The following is a 22,880-nucleotide window of genomic DNA, read 5'->3' on the forward strand; positions in this document are numbered from 1 at the left end:
ACCTTTAAAGCACTCCACAGGGTTGTCATGGAGCTGGACAGCAACAGATCCAGGATCAGTATCGGTGTGCTGTTAGCGATGTGCAACGGTGAGGCAGACAGGATGCATTTTTCTGTGTTGGTCATGTTGGATTATTATTGCTCCCTCCCTCCACTGATGGACCGTTATGCACTCTAAAGGCTTTGGACCTGCACTTCAGCTGTCTCACATAAACTTGGCCCGTGTCTTTCATGATTCCTCCCTCCTACTTTCTCGATGTTCCTTATGGACATGCAGTGTTCTTCTGAGCTTCTGACTTTGGTGGATGTTCATTTAGCTTTCCTCATACTGTTCTGCTGCACTGACTGAACATGTGGCTCCTGCACCTAAAGTGCCTTTGATCAAAACTGTAGTGTTTTCTTAAAAACCTCTCACAAAGACACATATTTAGGAGTCCCGGGACATGATAACATGATGGCAAGTAATGCAGCACCTTAAATATGATACCTTGTAATAACATTAATTCTACCTGTTGTACTAGATTTCATTTCTGCATATAACACCTCCATTTAAATCTAAATGAGTAAAGGGAAAGTCCACATTGACGTTACTGCAGAGCCACCTCAGAACCAACCAGGACACTGAATAACTCCTGCTCATTAATAACTGTTCATGTAGGAAAAGGCCAGAAGGCAGATTGTTGATATATTAAGCTACACTTTGAATGTAACAGGGACGTTCAGCTGGCACACTGGATTTGAAGCTTTGGAAATGAACATTGTGTTCTGAAGCCAAGAAGTTGTACATTTCAATTAGGAGAGACAATTGAATGAAGTAAAGATAATTGTTTATTGTGACAGATGATGAAAGTCTTTGGTGCTTAGACTCCACAGGGAGATTCTATAATCGAGGGCCATCTCCCTGAACAGCAGAAAGATAAATCCCCCCCAGACACTGATGGTGGTGATGGCTGATGACTCTGTTGACTGATGATGATGATGAAGCTGCCAAGACTGGGCAGTGATAGGGGGATGGAGGGGTTCGCATAAGGGCAGCATGAAAGAATTACAGCAGAGAGAGAATAGTATTTCAAAAGACAGCAGCGAGACAATAGGCTAACGGTGAAGTTGTGTCACTCTGCTATTGGATAGATGTGACAAGCTGATATCTTAACTGACAGCCACAGACAATGACAGCAAAAAAAAATTACGAATGAAGCATGCATGAGAGGAGTGAATGCGGATGGTTTGAGGAATAAACTTCAGGCCTAAGCATGCAAAAGAAGAGTCTTCCTGACTGATCGTCCACTGGAGCTTCATTTGGTCGCAACGCTTATTTTAAACATGTAGTTGTGGCATTTGTCACATTTTTCAAAGATGATGAGTGCAAGTCAAACTCAAATTCAATCCGCTGATTCAAATCAAACACTCCAGTTTAGCTGGCTGCTGTGGGCTGTGGGAGGAAACCGCAGCACCCGGAGTAAACCCACGCAGACATGGGGACTACAAATTGAATTGAGCATAATTCAGGTGTTTTGACATTGATTTACCTTCTCAGATCAGGACCCATATTTATCTAGCAAAAATAAACCAGCACCCGCAAACACTGGTGCCAGTAAAAGTACAAGTACTCAGTGTAAAGACTCAGTAACAGAAGTAAAAGGTTTTATGAAGGTCAAACCCTCCCTGACCCAAACCCTTTCACAATATTCCATCAAATACATGCTTCCTGTTGTTCACAATGAAAAGAGAACAGGTCTGGGCCTAACAGATTGATTTCATTCAGCTGTCCTTGTCTCAGAGTTGCTGGGAGCAAAACAGCCAACTCAAAGTGTGCTCTACAAGTTTCAGCCACTAGAGGTCAGGAGTGCACAGTTTTTGAAGTGGTCATACACGCATGGCGGGAAGCCTGTGGAGGTTTTCATCACTGGTGGAACTGTGGAGCAGTGTTTTCATGACTGGCTTTCTGTTTGTTTGTTTGTTTGTTTGTTTGTTTGTTTGTTTGTTTGTTTGTTTGTTTGTTTGTTTGTTTGTGTCTTGTGCTCAGCTGGCATGTGCACCAGGGCACACATAGAAAATAAAAAACCCCACAAGGTATCTTTAAGATCATCACAGTGTTTTAACTACTGTCCATCAATTATTACTTACATGCATTTCTTTATCCAAATGAGCATTATCCCTGGTCATCAGCAGGAATGCTACAATGATTAAAACTTCTTATTAAACCTTGCATTCTGTGATATGACTCAGTGTCCAAATGATATTCACTACTAAAAACGGGCAGAAATGAAAGACTGGCTCCAACTATGAGAAGCTGAGCGCAGGCGGTGACATTCATGAATTCAGATCATATGAACACTTTAAACCCCATCGCACTGCTGCCCTCCTGAAATGAGTCTAACATTGTATCATATACAAATGCAGTTTGGTCCACCACAGAACTATGAATTATCTGCCATTATGCTGACATATGCAGTGAAGGAAGAGCAGTTGGAATGAAATAGTGCCAGTTGATCCTCCTAAAGTCCTTTTCTTTTGTTTGGGAGTCAAAATGTGTATTTCTATTTTTGTGAAGAATGAAAGGATTGAACATTGAGATTTAGAGGCTCAATATTAGTACTGTGTGCATATTAGTGTTTATATTTTTGAAGATTTTTTGGATAAATCTGTGTCTTTTACAACTTTGGACGAGGATGTTTAGATGACTATTTTTGACCTATGTTAGTGGGGTGGAAAAACAAAATGTGCAGGAGGATGTGAAGGCTGTGGTGGAGAGGACACATCCCAGCAGCCATCACCACTGATCACATGCTTGTGTGTAGAATGCAATATTTTATTCGTCCCAAACAGTGTTTAAAAGATAAAACGTTGTAAGTTTTCTTGACCACTTCATTATTTTGCGTAGCAGTGACACTGAAATCTCTGTCATAAAGCAAACATTATCAGCATTTACTGTAAGTTAAACAGGCAAGACGCATCACTGCAGACTCCTCACATCCTGGAAACAACATGTTCCAACTTCTCCCCTGTGATATATTGCTGATTTTTATATTTTAGTACAATTTAATTTGTTTTATTTTCCCATTCAAGTACATTGAATGCTTAAACTGGAATCAAATGCCATATATGGGCATGCACCAATGGCAATTCTGATCACTGATGACAAAATCAATTCTTGAATGTCAACTGTCTATAAAAGCAGGTACTCCAGAGCTCAGAGGACAGAAACTCACTTTTCCCAGTTTCACCAGTTGAACTGAGAGACAGTCGAGGTATTTTGAGAAAGTCCGCTTGCAGACTGGTTTTAGCATCTGTGTTCAGTCATTCCATTGTTGATCCATCAACCACGATTGACAGAAGGGTAAGTTCTTCAAACCAGAGACACTTGACACATCTTTTCACTACTCAGAGACAAGATTACTGTTGTTTTTCAGCAATCAACTGGCGTATACAGTATTTGAATTCATGAAATACAGCATTTAAATTTCTTTTGTGGTTAAAGTAGATTTCCTGTTCAGACTTGTACAGAGGTGTAGAGTTATTTGTTCAGTTGTTATTAGCTATTATTAGAAATCATGACATCAATTTCCATAATCATGCTAGCAATACCTAGCTATGTATGTCTGTAAGCTCAAATGACTACAGTTCTATCAGCATTTATCTCAGACATCAGTTATAGCATTAATTAACAAATCACTGACACACTGTAAAGATTATAGTAAAAAGAAAGAAAGAAAAACAGTGAAAGCAAATAAGAGAACATCAAAGAAAATTGTCCTAATAAAATAATTGTCAATATTCCAGATGACATCTTCAGTACTTCTGCTTCCACAAACTGACAAAATTACTTATATCATGTTTATGTTAATCCCATACAAATTTATATTTGACATCTTTCATTTTGTCTTTGTAAACTGCATCAAAGTACTCTGCTTCAGCCACTGTCAGTTGGTTTTTCCAGTCTCCAGCAATTCCTGACACAACATGCAAGAAATGGTGTGTGAAATTGTGTCTCTAGTTTTAATTATGTTTGTAATTTGCTACATTGTATGAAGTGTGTGTATAGTAGTATTGTATAGGCAGTCATTCTCAGGCTCTACAGATCACATCCAACAACAGTTGATCTGAAATCGTACTGTAGTAAGTGTATTATTTACTGAAACTCACCTTTCCTGAGAAATTCAGTGTTTGTCTGGTCCAAGAATTCAGGAGGAGCTGTAGAGTAGTTTGACATTTTGTTCTGCTTCATGTTCTTGAACAAACAACGTTCTGCGATCTTCTCTATCACCTCAGCATCCAGAGATTTGTCCAAGAACTGAGCGATTCTGGCCACAGAGTCTTTCAGGTCCTGCACCACAGAGAAACACACATCATCTCATATTCCTGCACTGATTCTCACAGCATGACTGAGATCACGATTGTTTGGCAGATTTGAGGATCGTTGCTAAATCTCACCATTATCATCTCTTCATAGGAGATGTACATTATGTGCTCTTTATCCTCAGTATTCAGCCAGCTCTTCACATGATCAAACCAGGAACCAAAATAAACTAGGAGGGGAAAAAAAGTCACAAGTATTCCAATATCATGAGAAAAATTTAAGTGTTTTCATTGTTTACTATTGCTTCTTGCATTGAACTTCATTGTTTTGAACATTGCCCATGTTAAATCTTGTAACCAGGTGAAAGACCATATCTATTTCATGAAATACAGTTCAGTGAAGTGTTCATCTCTCTTACTGTCATGTGAACTGTGTTATAGGTAAACACTGTATCTTGAACAATGAGAACAACCTTTCCCATCAAGGAACTTGTCAAGGAACTCGCTCTGTGGGCCTGGGTTAACCAGGAAGGATGCCATCCTATGATAATGAAAAGAAGATGTGAAAACATCTTTGGGGTTCCTCATGACGTAGATGACCTGCAGTGATGAGGAGACATCCATTAATCATTGATGGAGCTTTGAACACTCAACCCTTTTCAGTCTCCAAACATACATGGCTGCCACAAAAATGACATATGGTACTCACTCTAATCTTCTCATGTGGACTCGTACAGCTCAGGTGAAACTGACAGCTCAGTTTAAGTTGGGTGGGACTGTGCTGGGCATTATTACATAATGTCACAAAATTCTATGTACCAATAGGAATGATAGCGGGGTAAGTCACAGTAGGGAGTGAGGGAGACTATCTCAGTCTATGAGACTCCTCAACTCATCCTCCTCACTTCAATATCAAAAATTCAGATTGAAATTTTTCTGACTTATTATTTATTCAAAACTTTTGTTTTGTGATCAAGTACCATAAAGCAGTGATCCCCAACCCCCGGGCCGGGGACCAGTACCGGTCCGTGGGTCATTCGGTACCGGGCCGCACAGGAAGAATAAATAACTTAAAATAACGCTGAAATTTTACAGTCAAGCTAGCAAAATTAGCAAAAAACAGACATCGTTAGAAAGTTTCTTTGCAAAGGGAAAAAGGCCCAGTGAGGAGGCAGAGGATGAGACTACGACTTCAAAGAGAAAGAAAGCTGCATTTAACAGACAGTACCAGGAGTCCTACTTAAAATATGGATTTATCGCGACAGGTGATTCCCACGCATCAGGCCCGCTCTGCATTTTATGTGGCGATCGACTCTCTAATGAGGCAATGAAGCCTTGAAAACTGCTTTGCCACTTGCAGACCAAGCACCCTGCATTAAAAGACAAGCCTTCGGAATTTTTTGAGCAAAAAGCGGAAACAGGAAGGACAGAAATGTTAAGGGCCAAAAATTACTAAGGGCCACCACATCAACAAATGCGAGTGCACTGAGAGCATCATACTTGGTGGCTAACCGTATTGCTATGGCTAAGAAGCCATTCACTGTTGGTGAAGAATTGATCCTGCCCGCCACTAAAGACATTTGTCGTGAACTTCTAGGAGAGGATGCGATTAAAAAGATAGGTGCCTCTGTTGGCTAGCACCGTTACTCGGTGCATTGAGGAAATAGCAGAAGACATTGAGACAGAATTGCGTTAAGGTGAGTTAGATTTTTCATGCACTTTTTCACTAATTTTTGTAGTGTATCTGTATCATATTTTAAAGGCATGTTTAAACGTTACAATAGCGGCCAGAGAGCATTAGGGGGCAGAGCATCGATGTATAAAGAGAGCAGAGGGGCAGACGGTCGTATCATTTTATTCTGATGTATTTATCTGCCACACATCAATGGCCGGTCCGTGAAAATATTGTCTGACATTAAACTGGTCCTTGGCGCAAAAAAGGTTGGGGACCACTGCCATAAAGGGACTACAACATGTAAAAACTCCTTGTATGTTTACTCAGATTTACCTTTGGCTTGGCTTTAAAGAAGGATGGTGGCATCATGTTGTACTGGCAGTGTGTAGCTAACATGCGTGGAGATGGCCTCTGTTCAATGTTAAATGTGCAGGATTGATACATCTCCAGCCAAGGAACACGCCGCCAATTAGGAAGAGTCTCAACAGAAGCTGGATCTCCTCCACTCATGATCAGAGGGACTATCTCTTGCATCCACGTTGTACCTAAAAGAAATGTATAGTTACACCAAAAACTAATGCACAACCCTTTTTTAACCCATTAACCCATTTTTTCTTACCCATTTGGAGAGCAACCACGTCCAGAGACAAGAAGCATATACCATTTCATGCCATTGGGGTAGTTTGTAATGGGTAATCTTGTGTGAAAGAGCATCTTTGGTCCAACAACAAACATGTCCAAGCCTTGTTCAGCACTTTTTAGTGTCCTCTGGAAACACTTTGTAGTATTTTGTGTATTTGCAACATGTTTCTTTATTAGGTTGTCAGAATTAGCACTATGTTTTCTAAGGGACACTCTTGCATCCATGTTGTACCTAAAAGAAATGTATATTTACACCAATAAGTAATACACAAAGTCTTATGCTCTATGTGTTTTGTTAAGATGCAGTGCTTTGAACTTCCAGGGCTACCTTGGAGCACCTCCATACAACACAAATGCCAACTAAAAATGCAGAAAGATTCTGTCTGCAGCTCAATATTCCAAATTCACACAGTATCACAAGCACAAATGACACAATATCCATGGAAAACCAGCTGTATATGTAAGCTGTATATCTAAGAGATGCTGACTGGTCGGACTGTAATTACTCGCAACAATTCACCACAGCTTACAGGCAGATCCACAAGCAAGTTAGAGGAGAGATGGTCAGATGGTGAGGTTGTGTATGCAATCAGTTTCACAATAAAAATAACACATTGTCCAGTTTGACCCCTTACATTAGCACAACCTTTGACACTTAGATAAATTTTGGTGTCACTTTCTCTTTAGCAGGATTTGCTCTCTTGCTAATTTTACTTAACCTCTTCATCACAAGGCCTGTTTTTTTCTGCCCCCTATCCAAAATGGCTTACCCAAAATACATAGAGTATATCTTCACAACTACAAGGGATGTATGAATAATCTTGGTCTCTTGACTACAAAACAGCAAAGGTAAGACATACATATCTGTGTCCCCGTGAGAGAGAGAGAGAAAGAAGGAAATTGTTATTGAGTTAGCTGTGACCGAATAAAACTTTTTAAATTTTTTTTTATTCTTTTTTATTTATTTAAACTTTTTCATTTTGATAACAATGTGGTGTCTAAGTATTCATGTGAATGAGCAGAAAGGGAATTTGTTGGGGACCAAAACAAGAGAGACATCTTTATACAAGATAATAAATGTATTTTTGTTATTTCTCTAACATTGCTATGCTGTACTGCTTTACTTGATTGTGTAAGAGTATATAACTGTCACAAACACAAACACATGCACACAGACTAAAATACATTTGATGTGAAGATGTGAAAGATGCATTCCCAGTTTGTCAAGTCATGTCTAATTCTGGTGTGCACACTCACCTGATTTGGGGTAGGTTACAATGATGATATCATCTGAGCGAAAAGAAAACTCCTCAAAGTATTTCAGGCCCTGTGGGGGGTGCAAATGTGCAGCTAACTGGACCCCTTTGTATACTGTGTAGAGCTCTGCCTCAGTCATGGTTTAAAACAAGAAACGATCAGGATCTCTGTGGTTGAAGCTAACTCTTGCAGTGATAACTGTCTACTGAACTACTCTTGACTCTGGTCTCTTTTAACCTCTCTCTCTCTCTCTCTCTCTCTCTCTCTCTCTCTCTCTCTCTCTCTCTCTCTCTCTCTCTCTCGCTTTCCCTGCACAAACAAATCCAAAGGCATGCAAAACTAGGTTAAAGTTTCATGTCATATACACTTAAAAAGTCCCATGTACATTCAAACGCAAACAAATGCATGCACCCTGACTCTCTCACACCTCAAATCTCTCGATAAAAAAGAATATTAAATATAAAACAATGAATAAGAAATCTTACAAAATGCCATTGCGAGTGATGGAAGGTGTCGAAGGTACTGTTCATCATTCTGACCGTCTGTGGATGAGAACTACTGTATCTCTGAGGTGGCTGGTCTGAGCTCCGATGCTCTGTAAGTATTTTCCTGCGGGAAGGAACGAGAACAGACATGTTCTGGGTGGCTGGTGTCCTTTCAGATACTTTTTGAATATCCTCTGTGGAGTACATGTCTTGATTCTGTGGTAGTGGCGTTCCTACGATTTTTGAGGCTGTTTTTACTGTCTATGATCCTGTTCAGTCAGGCTGCCAAACCACACCAATACGCCTCCTGTATGGATGTATGGAAGAGTGGTTGCCTGGTAAAAAGTGACCAGGGTTTTGTGAACATTCCATATTTTTTTAAGACGTCTCAGAAAGTATAGTCTCTGTTGTGCCTTCTTAATGACACCACTAGTATTTAGAGACACCATACAGACTGGTTCCTAACCTCCTTCCTGTGTGCCCCTCAGTCTGAACACTGTGGTGTCATCTGAAAATTTCTCAATGGCACACAGTCATATGTAACAGACTGCAGAGTGAGGGACTAAGGCAACAACAATAGCACTTTAGATGGTTCAGTGATAACAAATGTATTGCTAAAATTAAATGAGATATAATGGGTTAATTATTGAGTTTTGGAGATGCTGCTAGGCAGATTTTAACTTTAGACACAGCCAGGCTAGCTGTTTCCTGTTTCTCAGTCTTTATTCTCAACTAAACTAATCAGCTGCTGACTGTCAAGCTCTTGGCAAGAGACCAAATGGACGTGTTCCAGAAATGTCAAACTTTTGCTTGATCAACATTTGATCATGCAAATGACATAAAATGGTATTTTTTAACTAAGAAAACTATACAAATTTCAGAATTTAATTGATATCCAATTAATACTGAGAGTGCTAAAAACTCAGATGCAGAGGCAGGAGCATGTAAAAACTCAATGGATTTAATGAAAGTCCCAAAAACGTGCAAAGGGTGAATCTGGGGGATCCATCCACTGAAACTGATGAGTAGACAGAGAATAGACAGGCTGACAGGGAGTCCAATTCCAGACTACTCATGGTTCAGACTGACAGGGCATCATCTGGAGCACAAGGTAGGCACCTGAGCACAGGGAACAGGAGTCAGGAGTCCTGCAGTTAAACACACACACAAGACAGACAGGGAAGAGACAGACAAGAGACAGAGGGGAAGGGAAACAAAAGGCACAATGAGACAAAAAGAATGGCGACCCACCAGGCTTGTCTGGTTGGGCCTGTTGAAAGTCTCTGACCATGTCATTGTCCAGAATAAGGGAGCAGAGTACACATGACTTCTTTTCAGGACAATAATCTTCCCAATCAACCAGGTACAGTATTGTCATCCTCTCCCACGGCAGTGCACATCCACGAGACGCCGGACCGTGTTAATGCAGACACTAGGTCCTGATTAGTTCTTTCAGATTGTCCATTAGTCTGAGGATGAAAACTGGAGGAGAGACTAAGTGATGCTCCCAGTGCAGGATCAGGGACAAATAAACTGTTAGGCACCCATTACCTGGATCAGGTTGAAGCCATTGCTCTTCCCTTACCACCACCTCAATCTCCCAGGTTACTGCAGCCACCACGCATGATGAGGGCAGGATGGGCTTGGGCTCGGAATCGGACTTGTCTGCACTGTGTTGTTGGGAAAGGGCATCCAGGCTTCACATATCTTGAGTCCTGGTCTCTCAGAGGACTGGATATAGGAAAGATTTTTGTGGCCAGTCCAGAACACAAAAATGGTCATCAGTGGCACCACATCTCCAATGCCATCTTAACAGCCAGGAGCTTCCAGACCCTGAAATCATAATTTTGTTGGACAGGTGTCAGTTTCCTTGAAAAGAAAGCACAGGGGTCAAACTTCTGGTTGCGCCAGAGCATTGTGACAACACTGTTATGGTGTGTGATTATGATTTTGTTTTGTAATTCTGTGTAGTTGTCTGTGTGTGCTTTTTCTCTCTCTGTGTCCGCAGTGGAGGTGTGGCCTGGCGGTGCTGTGGGCAGATGGTGCACCTGAGGCTGACTCCACTAATTTCCCCTGCACTTAAGCAGTGTGGCGACATCATCTCACTGCCAGATTGTCCAAGCGTCTCACCAAGACTCTCCAGCCATTTCTTCCTTGAGCTCATAGATATCTTGTCTCCAGTCAGTTCTCTGTCGCTTGTGTGCATACCTTGCTTTCGGTTTTCTGTTTGTTAGTCCCACTTTGTGGTTTCCTTAGTTGGTCTGTAGAGTTTGTCTGTTTTCCTTCCCACTCACCATGGAGTAGTAGAATTTATGTTTAGGACTGAATTAGTGTTTTCTTGGACTTCAGGTTTTTGGTTGTAGTTTGTGTTTATTGTTTGATTGTAATAAACCGTTTGTGTTTTGAACGGCTCGCTTTGTTTCTTGTGCTGTTTGTTTCCGCCTCTTGGGTCCAAATCAAAATTACATGTAACAAACATGTAACATCTTCCACCACAAACTGGACTGAGTTGGGTTGGACATTTGGTAGAATTTGCTTATGTGATATGCACTGCTAATTCCTGGAAATGTTTAACATATCAGAATGCTGAACAATAGATGAATATGTGTCCTGTGACCCCTTGCTGTCACCCCCGGCCATACTAAATTATTGAAGACATATTTCACACTCACCTCTGCTATGCTTGAGACTGCTTCTCTTTGGTCAGGTGGTAGTGATGATGATAATAATACTACTTGCAGCTGGTTTTACAGGTTTCCACATTAAATATTTCAAACATGTTCAGGTCCTGTTGGTTGCTTTTCATGTCCTGAATCCTCTCACCAAATGCCTGAAGGAGTTTTCACTCTCACAAGCATGTTCAGATGTCTTCTTGCAGAGTAGGTAAATGCCATATTTTAACTCTTTGCACTCTCCACTTTCCACTCTTCGATCCTTTTTCCTCTGATATGAAATTCTTTGGCCCCTTGAAAACAGCTCACTGTCCACATACCTTGCCAGTGACTTCCCTTCGAGGGTGTTGGAGACTCCTGCCATGTTATAAGGGTCCCCCAGATATCCTCCCTTATGTTTGATGAAAGTGGTGACACCCTCTCCAGCCATGTTAAAGCAGGCCAGGACAGTGATGTGGCCCCTGGTTCACTAGGATTGATTATATGCACGCTTGGTCCCCCAGGTCACAATGACTTTGATTCTTGCTGAGTCCAGCTGAGACGTCGTCTCATCGCCATTGTAGATTTGATGCAACTTTGGAGGACCTGGGACTTTGTCAGCGGGAACCCATTGCTGGCAGAATACAAACAGTACTCTATATCCACATTGTTTTTTTTGTTTTTTTTTTAACATCTTGATGCACCTGTAAGGACATTAAAAAAATCTCTCTCTCTCACTCACACACACACACACACACACACACACACACACACACACACACACACACACACACACACACACACACACACACACACAGGGGGTTTTCATCACTTGTGGGAACATTACATACTGACATTCATTTCCTGGAGGCTTAGTGTCGGCCTTAATAACTGTCTATCCGAACACCAGCCGACAACCACCTACAAACTCTTACAACAGTTAATGAAAACTAGTTAGACTACTTCTCCTAATGCTACCATTCATATCCCGGTCATTAATTTTTCTGAGAATCTAGCACCCCGCAAAAAGGAATTAATCACCAAACTCAACCACATCATTACAGCTAAGTACAGCTACCAGAATACCAGAAATCAACCCATTACTGTTTAAGATCAACCCCAAGGACCACATTCACTGGACCCCCCAGACAGCAGGGATGTTGTTCAGGTACTGGTGTCAACAATTAACCTGCTAACTGGCGAGAAATGTTCATTCACAACTCCCCACTCATCAAACATTACTAACCTCTGTTCTCCTCTCTCCATCACTCTGACAGCCTCACAGCTGGAGATACTGGAAAAAGGACTTACTTTCATTCCCACACCCACCCCACCCACCCGACCGGACCTCAGGAGGGACCTCCACACTTTTCACAGGAGGCTGAAAATGATAGATAATTTCTGGGGAGGACAGAGACGTGAGCCTATGCCTTTTACTGGACCGTCCAACTGGCAACCACACCCTTCCACATAGACACTCAAACATAACTGTTATACTTTGATTTATGGTTTGTTTTGTATTCTTTTCGGTTGGTGTTTGGTTGTGTTTTTTCTTTTCTGCGTCTGTTTTTCCACAGGGGAGGTGTGACCAGGCCGAGCAGAGGGCGGACGGCGCACCTGCTGCTCATCTGTTGATTCTCCCCTGCATTTAAGCAGCGTGGCAGCTCTGCCTCGCTGCCAGATTGTTTTGAGCCAATGCGATAAACTTTCCAGCCTGTACCTTGCCTCATCAAGCTTCCTTAGTCTCATGTATTTTTCCCTGCTGCTGTAGAGCAAGTCTTGCTTTGGTCTTGTTTAGTTTTTGTGTTTTTGCTAGATTTATCTCGTGTTTTAGTTCCTTGAGTCTTCTGAGTGTTATTGTTTCCAACCCGCTCGCCATAGTGTAGTAGATTTTGTGTTTTTTGGCTGAATTTACGTTATTCTTCCCTGGCTTTGCTTTCTTGTGTTTTTGTACCCGATATTGGTAATAAACCGTTGTCTTTTGTAAAGGGCTCCTTGTGTTCTTTTGTCTGCCCAGGGGGTTCCAGCTAAAATTTACATCGTTCAGACTGTAACAATAACCCATGAAAAGAAAAAAAATGATTAAATCACTAAGTAATAACAGAAACATAGTTATGAAACTACACCTGTGCACACCACAAAAAACTGGTTTTTGCACACATAAATGCACAATTTCTGAGACATTTGAGACAAATACTGAAAAAATAGATTAGTGCCTGGCTTGCAAGCCCCGCCCCTGCAAGCCTGTGCCTGCAATAAAGTTGTAAACTTTTTACTTTAAGTATGAAACAAAAACCAAAAGATAATGATGTAATTTGCGAGGAATAGAGAGAAAAAAATAAATTGACTGCCTCCCTGGATGCACCTAACAATGCAAATCTGGGAAAGATAGGGGATTTTAAGGTCAGGGCAGCTGCCCTGAGATGACCTTACGGTGTAAGATGAGAAGCAACTCATAAAAAACAAACGATGCCCACAGGGCATGGTAAACACCTAGCTGAAGGGTATAAAAATAGAGCACTGACCATTGTACTTCGGAGCTCGTCAGGATTGCACTTTTTGTGTTTCTGAGCGTGTTCCCCTTTATTGTGCACAATAAAGTATTTTTGCTCCTCGGACTTCTGACTCCTGCAGAGTTTTATTCTCATCGGACTCTTATCGGACTTCTGACTCCCGTCTTATCGGACACCTTTTTATTCTATTCGACTCTTTTTCATTTTTATTGGACATCCTCTATTTTTATTCGACATCCTTTATCTTTATTGGATTGTTACAGTTTTTATCGTTAAAAAGGAAGGATTTCTTTGAAAACAATTGGACGGCTATTTTTGAGCGTTTTGGGTCTGATTGTGGTTTGTGCATTTGGCCTTCACATTCCATGACACAAGGAGCTGGTGTGATTGGTGAATACTGGACTCGGCTGTGTCAAACCCACTCCACGCCTTCTCCCCTGGGTGGCACTGAGATGAGAAGGGGGAGTAGTTGCGTCCAGCGCAGTGCACGACAGTGCCAGTCTGTGCCGCCACGCCCCATCGGCGAAGTGGACCTGACTTTGCGCCATGCGCCACCCGCTAGTGCGGCGGAAACGAAAATAGAGCCCCTGGTCTTACTTTATTCTCATCTGATTTGATAAAACAGGTGACTGAAGAAACATTAAAAGACTTTTTTTCCACCACAGTTCCTCAGTATTTAATAAACCTCAAGGCACCAACAAACAACGACTTTTATTCTTCTTCCCTCCTACCAGCAATCCTCATACCGTCTCTCACTACACATAGAATAAACTCAGCCCAACAGTCTTTACTTCTGTCTGGTGGCAGACATGGCTGTAACACAACCTGTTGTCCACAGACTCAAATGAGTCAATGTTTGATCCCCTTTATACATCCCATTCCTATTCTGTTGCAGAGAGTAGTCATTTAGAACGAGCCATGTTCCTCCTCCCATCCCATTTTTTTTACTTTGGTTTTGGGGCTAGTTTACTTACTGTAATAGCTTGTGTGTGCTTAGCATTCAATAGACTGCAGGCAAGAAGCAGGCCATTGGGATAACACATTAACTATTTTAAATATTACAACAACACATTTATTTTTTCAGAGTCTGACAAGCCCATCTTCTCAGTGCAAAGTTATAGCATTTATTAACGAATCAGTGACACATTTAATTTGTTTTAAATTTTATACTGTTTAAAGTGACAAAAAGGTATGGCACTCTCAAATGACTTACGGCATTTTCCACAAATGATTGAAAAAGGAGAAATCAGAAAGCAAAACACAGAAATCATACATCCTGTTTTTTTTTTCAATGTACCATAATACAGTCAGTGATTAAAATATGAACTTCCAAGTTTGGCTGGATGAAAGTGTTTATGGACATTTATTGATGACATTTAAAAAGTTTTGGGATTAGGTTTTAGGAAGACCAGAAAGGTCATAATGGTCATACTATTTTTCACTGTCAGTGGTTTAATTAAGAATATGCACCATTATGGTAATTATGTATTTGTGAATGTGATGGCACATGAATTCTGGTAAATCTATCATCAATATTATCAGAAACTCATTATTTCAGTCAAAGTATTCAGTGTTTATCTGCCACATGAGGAAATCAGATATTCTAAGTTTACAGTTCCGTGAGAAAGTTGTTACGTCTACACAGTAGAGTATAGTAAAAAAAAACAAAAAAAACAGTGAAAGCAGATAAGAGAACATCAACAGAGAAAATAATTGTCAATATTCCAGATGACATCTTCAGCACTTCTGCCTCCACAAACTGACAAAATTACTTTTATTAAATTTATTTTAATCCCATACAAATTTATATTTGACATCTTTCATCTTGTCCTTGTAAACTGCATCAAAGTACTCTGCTTCAGCCACTGTTAGTTGGTTTTTCCAGTCTCCAACAATTCCTGAAACACAACATGCAAGAAATGGTGTGTGAAATTGTGTCTCTAGTTTCAATTATGTTTGTAATTTGCTACATTGTATGAAGTGTGTGTATAGTAGTATTGTATAGGCAGTCATTCTCAGGCTCTACAGATCACATCCAACAACAGTTAAACTGAAATTGTACTGTCAGTGTATAATTTACTGAAATTCACCTTTCCTGAGAAATTCAGACTTTGTCTGGTCCATGAATTCAGGAGGAGCTGTAGAGTAGTTTGACATTTTGTTCTGCTTCATGTTCTTGAACAAACAACATTCTGCGATCTTCTCTATCACCTCAGCATCCAGAGATTTGTCCAGGAACTGAGCGATTCTCGCCACAGAGTCCTTCAGGTCCTGCACCACAGAGAAACACACATCATCTCATATTCCTGCACTGATTCTCACAGCATGACTGAGATCACGATTGTTCGGCAGATTTGAGGATCATTGCTAAATCTCACCATTATCATCTCTTCATAGGAGATGTACATTATGTGCTCTTTATCCTCAGCATTCAGCCAGCCCTTCACATGATCAAACCAGGAACCAAAATTAACTGGAAGGGGAAAAACACACAAGTCACAAGTATTCCATTATCATGAGAAAATTTTAAGTGTTTTCATTTTTTACTATTAATTTTTGCATTGAACTTCATTGTTTTGATCACTGCTCATATTAAATCTTGTAACCAGGTGAAAGACCATATCCATTTCATGAAATGCAGTTCCGTGAATGCTTCATCTCTCTTACTATGATGTGAACTGTATTATAAGTAAACACTGTATTTTGAACAATGAAAACAACCTTTCCCATCCAGGAACTTGTGGAGGAACTCGCTCTGTGGGCCCGGGTTTACCATGAAGGATGCCATCCCATAGTAGTGAAAGGAAGATGTGAACACGTCTTTGGGGTTCCTCATGACGTAGATGACCTGCAGTGATGAGGAGACATCCATTAATCATTTATGGAGCTTTGAACACTCAACCCTTTTCAGTCTCCAAACATACATGGCTGCCTTGAAAAAAAACATACAGTTCAGGTGAAATTGACAGCTCAGTTACTGTCACATTACCTTTACAGGTCCTGCATTTTCAGTGCCTCAGGCCGCTTCGACCTCTGGTCAGATTGAAGTTGGGTGGGACTATGCTGGACATTATTACATAATGTCACAAAATTATATGTACCGATAGGCATGATAATGTGGTAAATCATAGTAGGCAGTGAGGGAGCTGTTAATCAAGCCCAATTTGTACCCACACACAGTCCTGAGAGGTCATATTTATTGATATAGCACATTTCATACAATCCTTCCTCCGTCCATCGTTAAATTCGATGATTTGATGTTTCTGGAGAGATGGACCGATCTTCTCCTCCTACTTAATGAGACATGAATCAATGAAGCTTCCGGCACAATGGGCCATGGCTTTTCCTTGGAAAAGTCAGGCATAACATTTGCCTTAAAAACTGGACCCAGAACACATCAGTTATCAACACAAATAGGTGGCTGTGCTGGGCTCTCAATAGGGGACTGGAGTAGGTTCAGATCAAGCCGTGGAGGGGGTGGAGGTGGTGCCCGTCGGCCAGGGGCGTCACTAGGTTCTGAGGACAGGGGAGGCTTAGTCCCCTGGAGATGCACAGGATATGAATGAATGTAGTAGGCATTCGGAAATCCAAAAAATTCACAAATAACGAACAAGAACCGGGATGTAATTTTCCCACTTTTGGACAAATTTAGTAGAGATACTCAATTGTTTTAGGCCACTGCTTCCTCATTTTCCCTCTGTTGGTCTGTCTGTTCTGCTTCTCTCTCAACTTGATGTTCCTCTGTCTCTTGATCCATCTCTGGATCCCCTTTTTCTCCCTCAGCATCTTCTTCTGCTGCCTGACCCTTCACGATACCATGAAACACAATGAATTTAATTAATAACTTATCAACATAGCTCATGACTTTTACTCACAACAATCACTGGCTGCCAAATATTTTTATTACATTTTTGGCAACTTAAATGGTTGTAATTTCCTGCCCTGAAATCCTATAGACTCACCTTTCCAGTAGATCCGCTCCCCTCTCACTCTCTATACTTCTTTGCTCTGACTCCTACAATTTAATAGGGGTGGTGGAGTGATTATTCTTACTATCAATAATAATATCTATCTATCTATCTATCTATCTATCTATCTATCTATCTATCTATCTATCTATCTATCTATCTATCTATCTATCTATCTATCTATCTATGACTCACAAATGACTCCATTCTGTGAAATCCTTTCCAGTAGAGGTCTCTCCCCTCTTACTGTCTGTGCTCCACTGTGCTGCTGACTCCTACAGGTCAATTATATAATAATCATCATTATATTATTAATATAGCCTATTATTATTACTATCATCATCATCATTATTCTTCTTCTGATTATTATTACTACTAGTAGTAGTAGTAGTAGGCTAGTATTAGCCTGCATATTATTACTATTATTATCATTATTATTATCATCCACTCACGATAATGATAAATTAATCATAAGGGAATCAGCTCAACTCAGTAACTCGCAGTGTGCATCCATAATGTGAGAAACACAACTGATGCTGTGCCCCCAAAGGCTAAAGAGAGCTCAGGGCACACTTGACACTACAACCAGGACCATGATATTAGCTACTGGCTAGCTAATTAGCATTTGCAGTGTTCCTTTATGGCTGGAATCTACCTCTTGGCCGCAAAACAACAGAGGTAAAAGAAGTGAGCCGAGATCGCCTATACGTTTTTGTTTTTTGCTGTTGTTGTTGTTTTTTTTTTCCTTTTTTTTTGTTTTTTTTTATTTATTTTTGTAAAACGGGAAATGCCTGGTTCATGGTTCAATATGCTGTTAACTGTGGGCTGGAGCTAACTAATTGCTACCAGCATTGATGAATACTTACTTTTTTGAAAAACTTTCGTATATCCATTCTTCTCCTACTGCTGCTCTAGTCAATAGTTGGCTCTGTGTGCTGCAAAGGTAGGTACACACGCTGCAACGTGCTGCGGGGAAAACATGGACTGGATTCTCGGTGATTGTGGGCGTACACTGTATGGCCAAGTGGAATGGACTGGGTAACGACGCAGTGAAGGGGCTCTCTACCTTACACCATGAAATAAAGAGAAACGGACAGATTTATGATTCTAAATTAATGACAGGTAATGTGAATATTTATTTTAACTCCTATTCTTGCCCTATTATATAAAATTTGTTGGAGAATTTTTTTTGTAAAAAAATAAAAAATATCTAATTATTTAGGGGGGCTTAAGAATATTTTAGGGGGGCTTCAGACCCCCTACAATAGGCCTAATGACGCCACTGCCGTCGGCGCTGTGGTGGTGGAGGGGGACAGGGTGGTTGTAGGGGGCGGGGTGGAATTTGGGGGGACAGGATCCCAGATGGGCGAGGAGTAAGCCTGATACCAGCACTGACAAGTTTGTTCATTTGGTCAGTAAACTCCAGTAGGGGGGAGGAGGGTGATGGGATACCCAGTGAAGATGATGAGTTGGATAGCGTTTGAGCAGTTGGAGATGGTGGCCTAGGTGGAGTTTTAGTGGTTGGAGTCAGTGAATCCTCACAAGCAGTGGCCTCTGGTGGAGGACATGAGGCATCCGCTTTTTTGCTCTGGCATCCCTCATGGTTAGAGCACACAGGTGGGGGGAGAGTTGGTTCTCCTTCATGTTTTGGTGTTTGCTGCTTTTGTTTGGATTCCTCTTGTCTCTTGTCCTTGGGAGTGGGAACAGTGTGACGCAGGAAGAAAGATAGGTTGGAGGCAAAAAGTTTTACTCCTGACTTGTTTAGGGAAAGTCCGTCTCCTTTGAAAAAATGTCTGCGGTCCCAGAAAAAGTTGAAATTGTCAATAAAATGCACTAAAATCTGCTGAATCCATCTGTGCAGGTGATTGAAACTGTCCAGAACATCACTGGTACCCATATACAGATCATCAATGCTACTAGCCAACACCCAATACCCAAAGCCAATATCCACCTCAGCCACAGCCTGTTAACCTTACTGCTATAGAAGTATCATGGACTTCTCAACTCATCATCCTCATTCTACCATACTTATCATTTATGAATTTCTATTAATTTCTTTATATAATATTTGTTTTGTGAGTACCATAAATGGACCACAACATGTAAAATCTCCTTGTATGTCTGGTCAGATTTACCTTTGGCTTGGCTTTAAAGAAGGATGGTGGCATGATGTTGTAGTGGCAGTGTGTAGCGAACATGCGTGGAGATGGCCTCTCTTCAAGGTTAAGTGATTGAGACTCATCCATCTCCAGCCAAGGAACACGCCGCCAATTAGGAAGAGTCTCAACAGAAGCTGGATCTCCTCCACTCATGATCAGAGGGACTATCTCTTGGGTCCATGTTGTACCTTAAAAAATGTATAGTTACACCAATAACTAATACACAAGGTCTTATGCTCTACGTGTTTTCTTAAGTTGCAGTGGTTTGAGCTCTCAGGGCTGCCTTGGAGAGACTCGATAAAATAGAAATGGCATCTAAGAATGCAGAAAGATTCTCTCTGCTGCTCAATATTCCAGAGGCCTGCATAATCCTGGACGAGTGACAGAGTGGAACAAATAACTAGACAATTTCCCCTGGGGAAATTTTGAAAGGGCCACGGGGGCTACTGCCGGTGTTCGTTATGACAATGCTAACAGCTGCTAATGCTAAGCTAATATTAGCATGTCAAATAACACATTATAACAATCTGAGCATATTAGCATATTAGCACACCACACCAAAGTTCATAGGACCTCATGTTAGCATTATACTATTTCATAGCTGTAGGGGCAATAGGCCTCATTGCGATTGCCCCGTGGCCCTAATCATGCAGTTAAACAACAGTTAAACAGCTGTAGACATTTCGTTAGAGCTGTCGCGAGAGACAGTCAGCCATGAACAACGTGCGTTTATTTCACTGAAAGACTGGACTAGAATATCAGCTGAAGATAACTTGCTATTAGCACTGCTGGTGAGGAAGGACTGGACCTGCATCACTACATGGAGAAAAAACCTCTTGCGCCTCTCGTTTGCCACATCACCCACCTGCTCAAGACCCTCTCAACTGTCAAAGACAGAACTGTGTCAGCAGTGTGTTGCTGAGGAGTAATTTTCAGTTAAAAATTGGAGCGCTTCATAATATTTTGAACATTTCTCGAGTGAACTGTTTAAAATACACATCGTGAAATTTGGAGTGTCACTGTCAAGTTGGTATTCAAGCAGATGGCTATTTTCTTTTTTTCTTTTTCTTTTTTGTGATTATTACACATAAAAGACACCCTATTAATTAATATCTGTGGAGGCACTGCCCTGTTATTTATGAGCTTTCTACCATAGTTTGCTACTGTATATATCTGTGGTCAATAGTAAAGCAGTTATTGCTTGAGGCTTGCATATTCTTAGTCTTTACATTTAAGCCTGCACTGACAACGTCTAATGGTAAATGGGAAATTTAACCAGCTCAACAGCAACTGCTAAGAACTCAGGATCCTGTTAAATGAACATTTAAATAGTAGCCATTCTGACAATTAGCACATCCTAGGTACTGCTTTACTTGATTGTGCTGGTCAGAGTATATAACTGTCAAAAAGGAGTTACATTGTGATGTTTTTTTTTTCATCATGTTGGCAGAAATGGGCTTCTATACATAAGTATGTAAGAGACGACGTGGAAAAATATTCAGTCTACTTAAAATTAACAGGTGGATAACTAAATGGTGGCACGGTGGCTCGGTGGTAACACTGTCACCTCACAGCTAGAAGGACCCCATTTTGAATCCTGCTGTGGGCGCTGTGCGTGTCCTCCACCATGCCTTTGGTGCCTGCTGCTCGAGGAAAAATAAGGGGCCTTTCTGTGTGGAGTTTGCATGTCCTCCATAAAAATACCCCCACTAAAAAACATGCAAGAAGATCACCACCTGACCAATGGTGAAAAAGACAAACTGGTCCACTGCTCCTTGTCTGCCGTGGAGGAAGGACTGACCATGGATGGGTCAAATAGCGGGAGTTTCCTCCTCAACTCTGGATGTTGTATGTAAAAATGTGACGAATAAAGGAATTCTTCTTCTTCTTCTTAAACCCACCAACAAAACTGAATACACTGGCAGCTGCTATTGCTTCCCAACTGATTGATAAGTTTTAGGACCATTACCAATCAGTCAATCAAAAGAGATACAAATATCTGGACCCTTACAGAAACACAAACAAACGCACACATAGACTAAAATACATTTGATGTGAACAATGTGAAAGATGCATTGCCAATTTGTCAAGTCATGTTTAATTCTGGTGTGCACACTCACCTGATTTGGGGTACGTTACAATGATGATATCATCTGAGCGAAAAGAAAACTCCTCAAAGTATTTCAGGCCCGGTGGGTGGTGCAAACGTGCAGACATCGGGACCCCCTTGTACACTGTGTAGAACTCTGCCTCAGTCATAGTTCAAAACAAGAAACGATCCGAAGAAACGGTGAAGCTAACTCTTGCAGTGATAACTGTCTACTGAACTACTCTTGACTCAGGTCTCTTTTAATCTCTCTCTCTCTCCCTCCCACTCTCTCTCTCTCTTCTCTCTCTCTCGCTTTCCCTACACAAACAAATCCAAAGGCATGCAACTAGGTTCAAGTTTCATGTCATACACATTTAAAAAGTCCCATGTACATTCAAATGCAATTAAATGCATATGCAGAGAGCTGAGAAGCACAAGACATCCATCACCACTGAGTAGAAGACGTTCTTTACTGCTTGGATTGGGCTGTTTGTGATAGGGTTAGGCTCTTCTTAAATGATCTTTGAGGCCTTCAGCTCCTTTACTATCAAATCCACTTCTTCAACAGCTCCTGTATTCAGTTAATACTGTCAGACTTGGGGATGTACTTCTCCTTCAAAGGTATGAACATACCTAGCTCCTAAATACCCACAGTTGTTTCTGAATTGGGCCATGTTTTCCTTTGACATGATCTGCTTCAAATCTTCCTTTCCAACTGGAGAGAAGTCAATCTCTTCCAACTTCTGTTGGGTTATAGCTGGAATGCAGTGGTGGCTCCTGACAAATGATGGCAAAGATGACCCGTTCATTGAGTAAAATCATAATAAATAAACGTCAGATAGCTAACTTTACAGTGTTACATTGTATTGTTTAATTTGGCTTTCCTGTTCAACCATTAGATGGCAACACCACACATGAATTATACATACTCAAGTATGTACAAGTTAATGTCTCAAATACAATAAATTAGGTTCCACAATAAAACACTTCCACCATGGCCATCGACAGCCAGTAGATGACATTGACATCTACTAGTTTGCCCATGAAATCACTGTTTAGCACAGTCTACAATTTATAGATACCATGGATGCCATAGCAATAATAAAATCAAATCAAATTAATTGAACTGAAATTATACTGTCA

General features: G+C 40.9%; 2 protein-coding genes across 2 annotated transcripts; both read right to left on the minus strand.

Annotated features, from left to right (window-relative positions):
- Positions 1 to 3,842: 3,842 nt before the first annotated feature.
- On the minus strand, positions 3,843 to 8,011 carry LOC139349821 (sulfotransferase 2B1-like). Its single transcript, XM_070990819.1, has 6 exons — positions 7,873 to 8,011; positions 6,307 to 6,518; positions 4,772 to 4,898; positions 4,434 to 4,528; positions 4,146 to 4,326; positions 3,843 to 3,952 (listed from the first exon to the last, which is right to left on the minus strand). Exons 1-6 carry the CDS (start codon positions 8,009 to 8,011, stop codon positions 3,843 to 3,845), a joined length of 864 nt encoding a protein of 287 aa, XP_070846920.1.
- Positions 8,012 to 15,309: 7,298 nt separating this feature from the next.
- On the minus strand, positions 15,310 to 21,907 carry LOC139349813 (sulfotransferase 2B1-like). The gene is made up of 6 exons (XM_070990809.1): positions 21,769 to 21,907; positions 19,625 to 19,836; positions 16,243 to 16,369; positions 15,900 to 15,994; positions 15,612 to 15,792; positions 15,310 to 15,419 (listed from the first exon to the last, which is right to left on the minus strand). The coding sequence occupies exons 1-6, from the start codon at positions 21,905 to 21,907 to the stop codon at positions 15,310 to 15,312; spliced, it is 864 nt and encodes a 287-aa protein (XP_070846910.1).
- Positions 21,908 to 22,880: the final 973 nt, after the last annotated feature.

The sequence above is a fragment of the Chaetodon trifascialis genome, chromosome 21 (genome assembly GCF_039877785.1).
Source record: "Chaetodon trifascialis isolate fChaTrf1 chromosome 21, fChaTrf1.hap1, whole genome shotgun sequence".
Classification (NCBI taxonomy): domain Eukaryota; kingdom Metazoa; phylum Chordata; class Actinopteri; order Chaetodontiformes; family Chaetodontidae; genus Chaetodon; species Chaetodon trifascialis.

Coding starts and splice junctions, on each gene's coding strand:
- LOC139349813 (XM_070990809.1), bottom strand. CDS start 21,907: ATGACTGAGGCAGAGTTCTACACAGTGTACAAGGGGGTCCCGATGTCT. Junction 15,793..15,899: donor CCTATGAAGAGATGATAATG/GTGAGATTTAGC, acceptor TCTGTGGTGCAG/GACCTGAAGGACTCTGTGGC. Junction 15,420..15,611: donor GTCTGAATTTCTCAGGAAAG/GTGAATTTCAGT, acceptor GTTGTGTTTCAG/GAATTGTTGGAGACTGGAAA.
- LOC139349821 (XM_070990819.1), bottom strand. CDS start 8,011: ATGACTGAGGCAGAGCTCTACACAGTATACAAAGGGGTCCAGTTAGCT. Junction 4,899..6,306: donor TCTTTAAAGCCAAGCCAAAG/GTAAATCTGAGT, acceptor TCATCACTGCAG/GTCATCTACGTCATGAGGAA. Junction 3,953..4,145: donor CACTGAATTTCTCAGGAAAG/GTGAGTTTCAGT, acceptor ATGTTGTGTCAG/GAATTGCTGGAGACTGGAAA.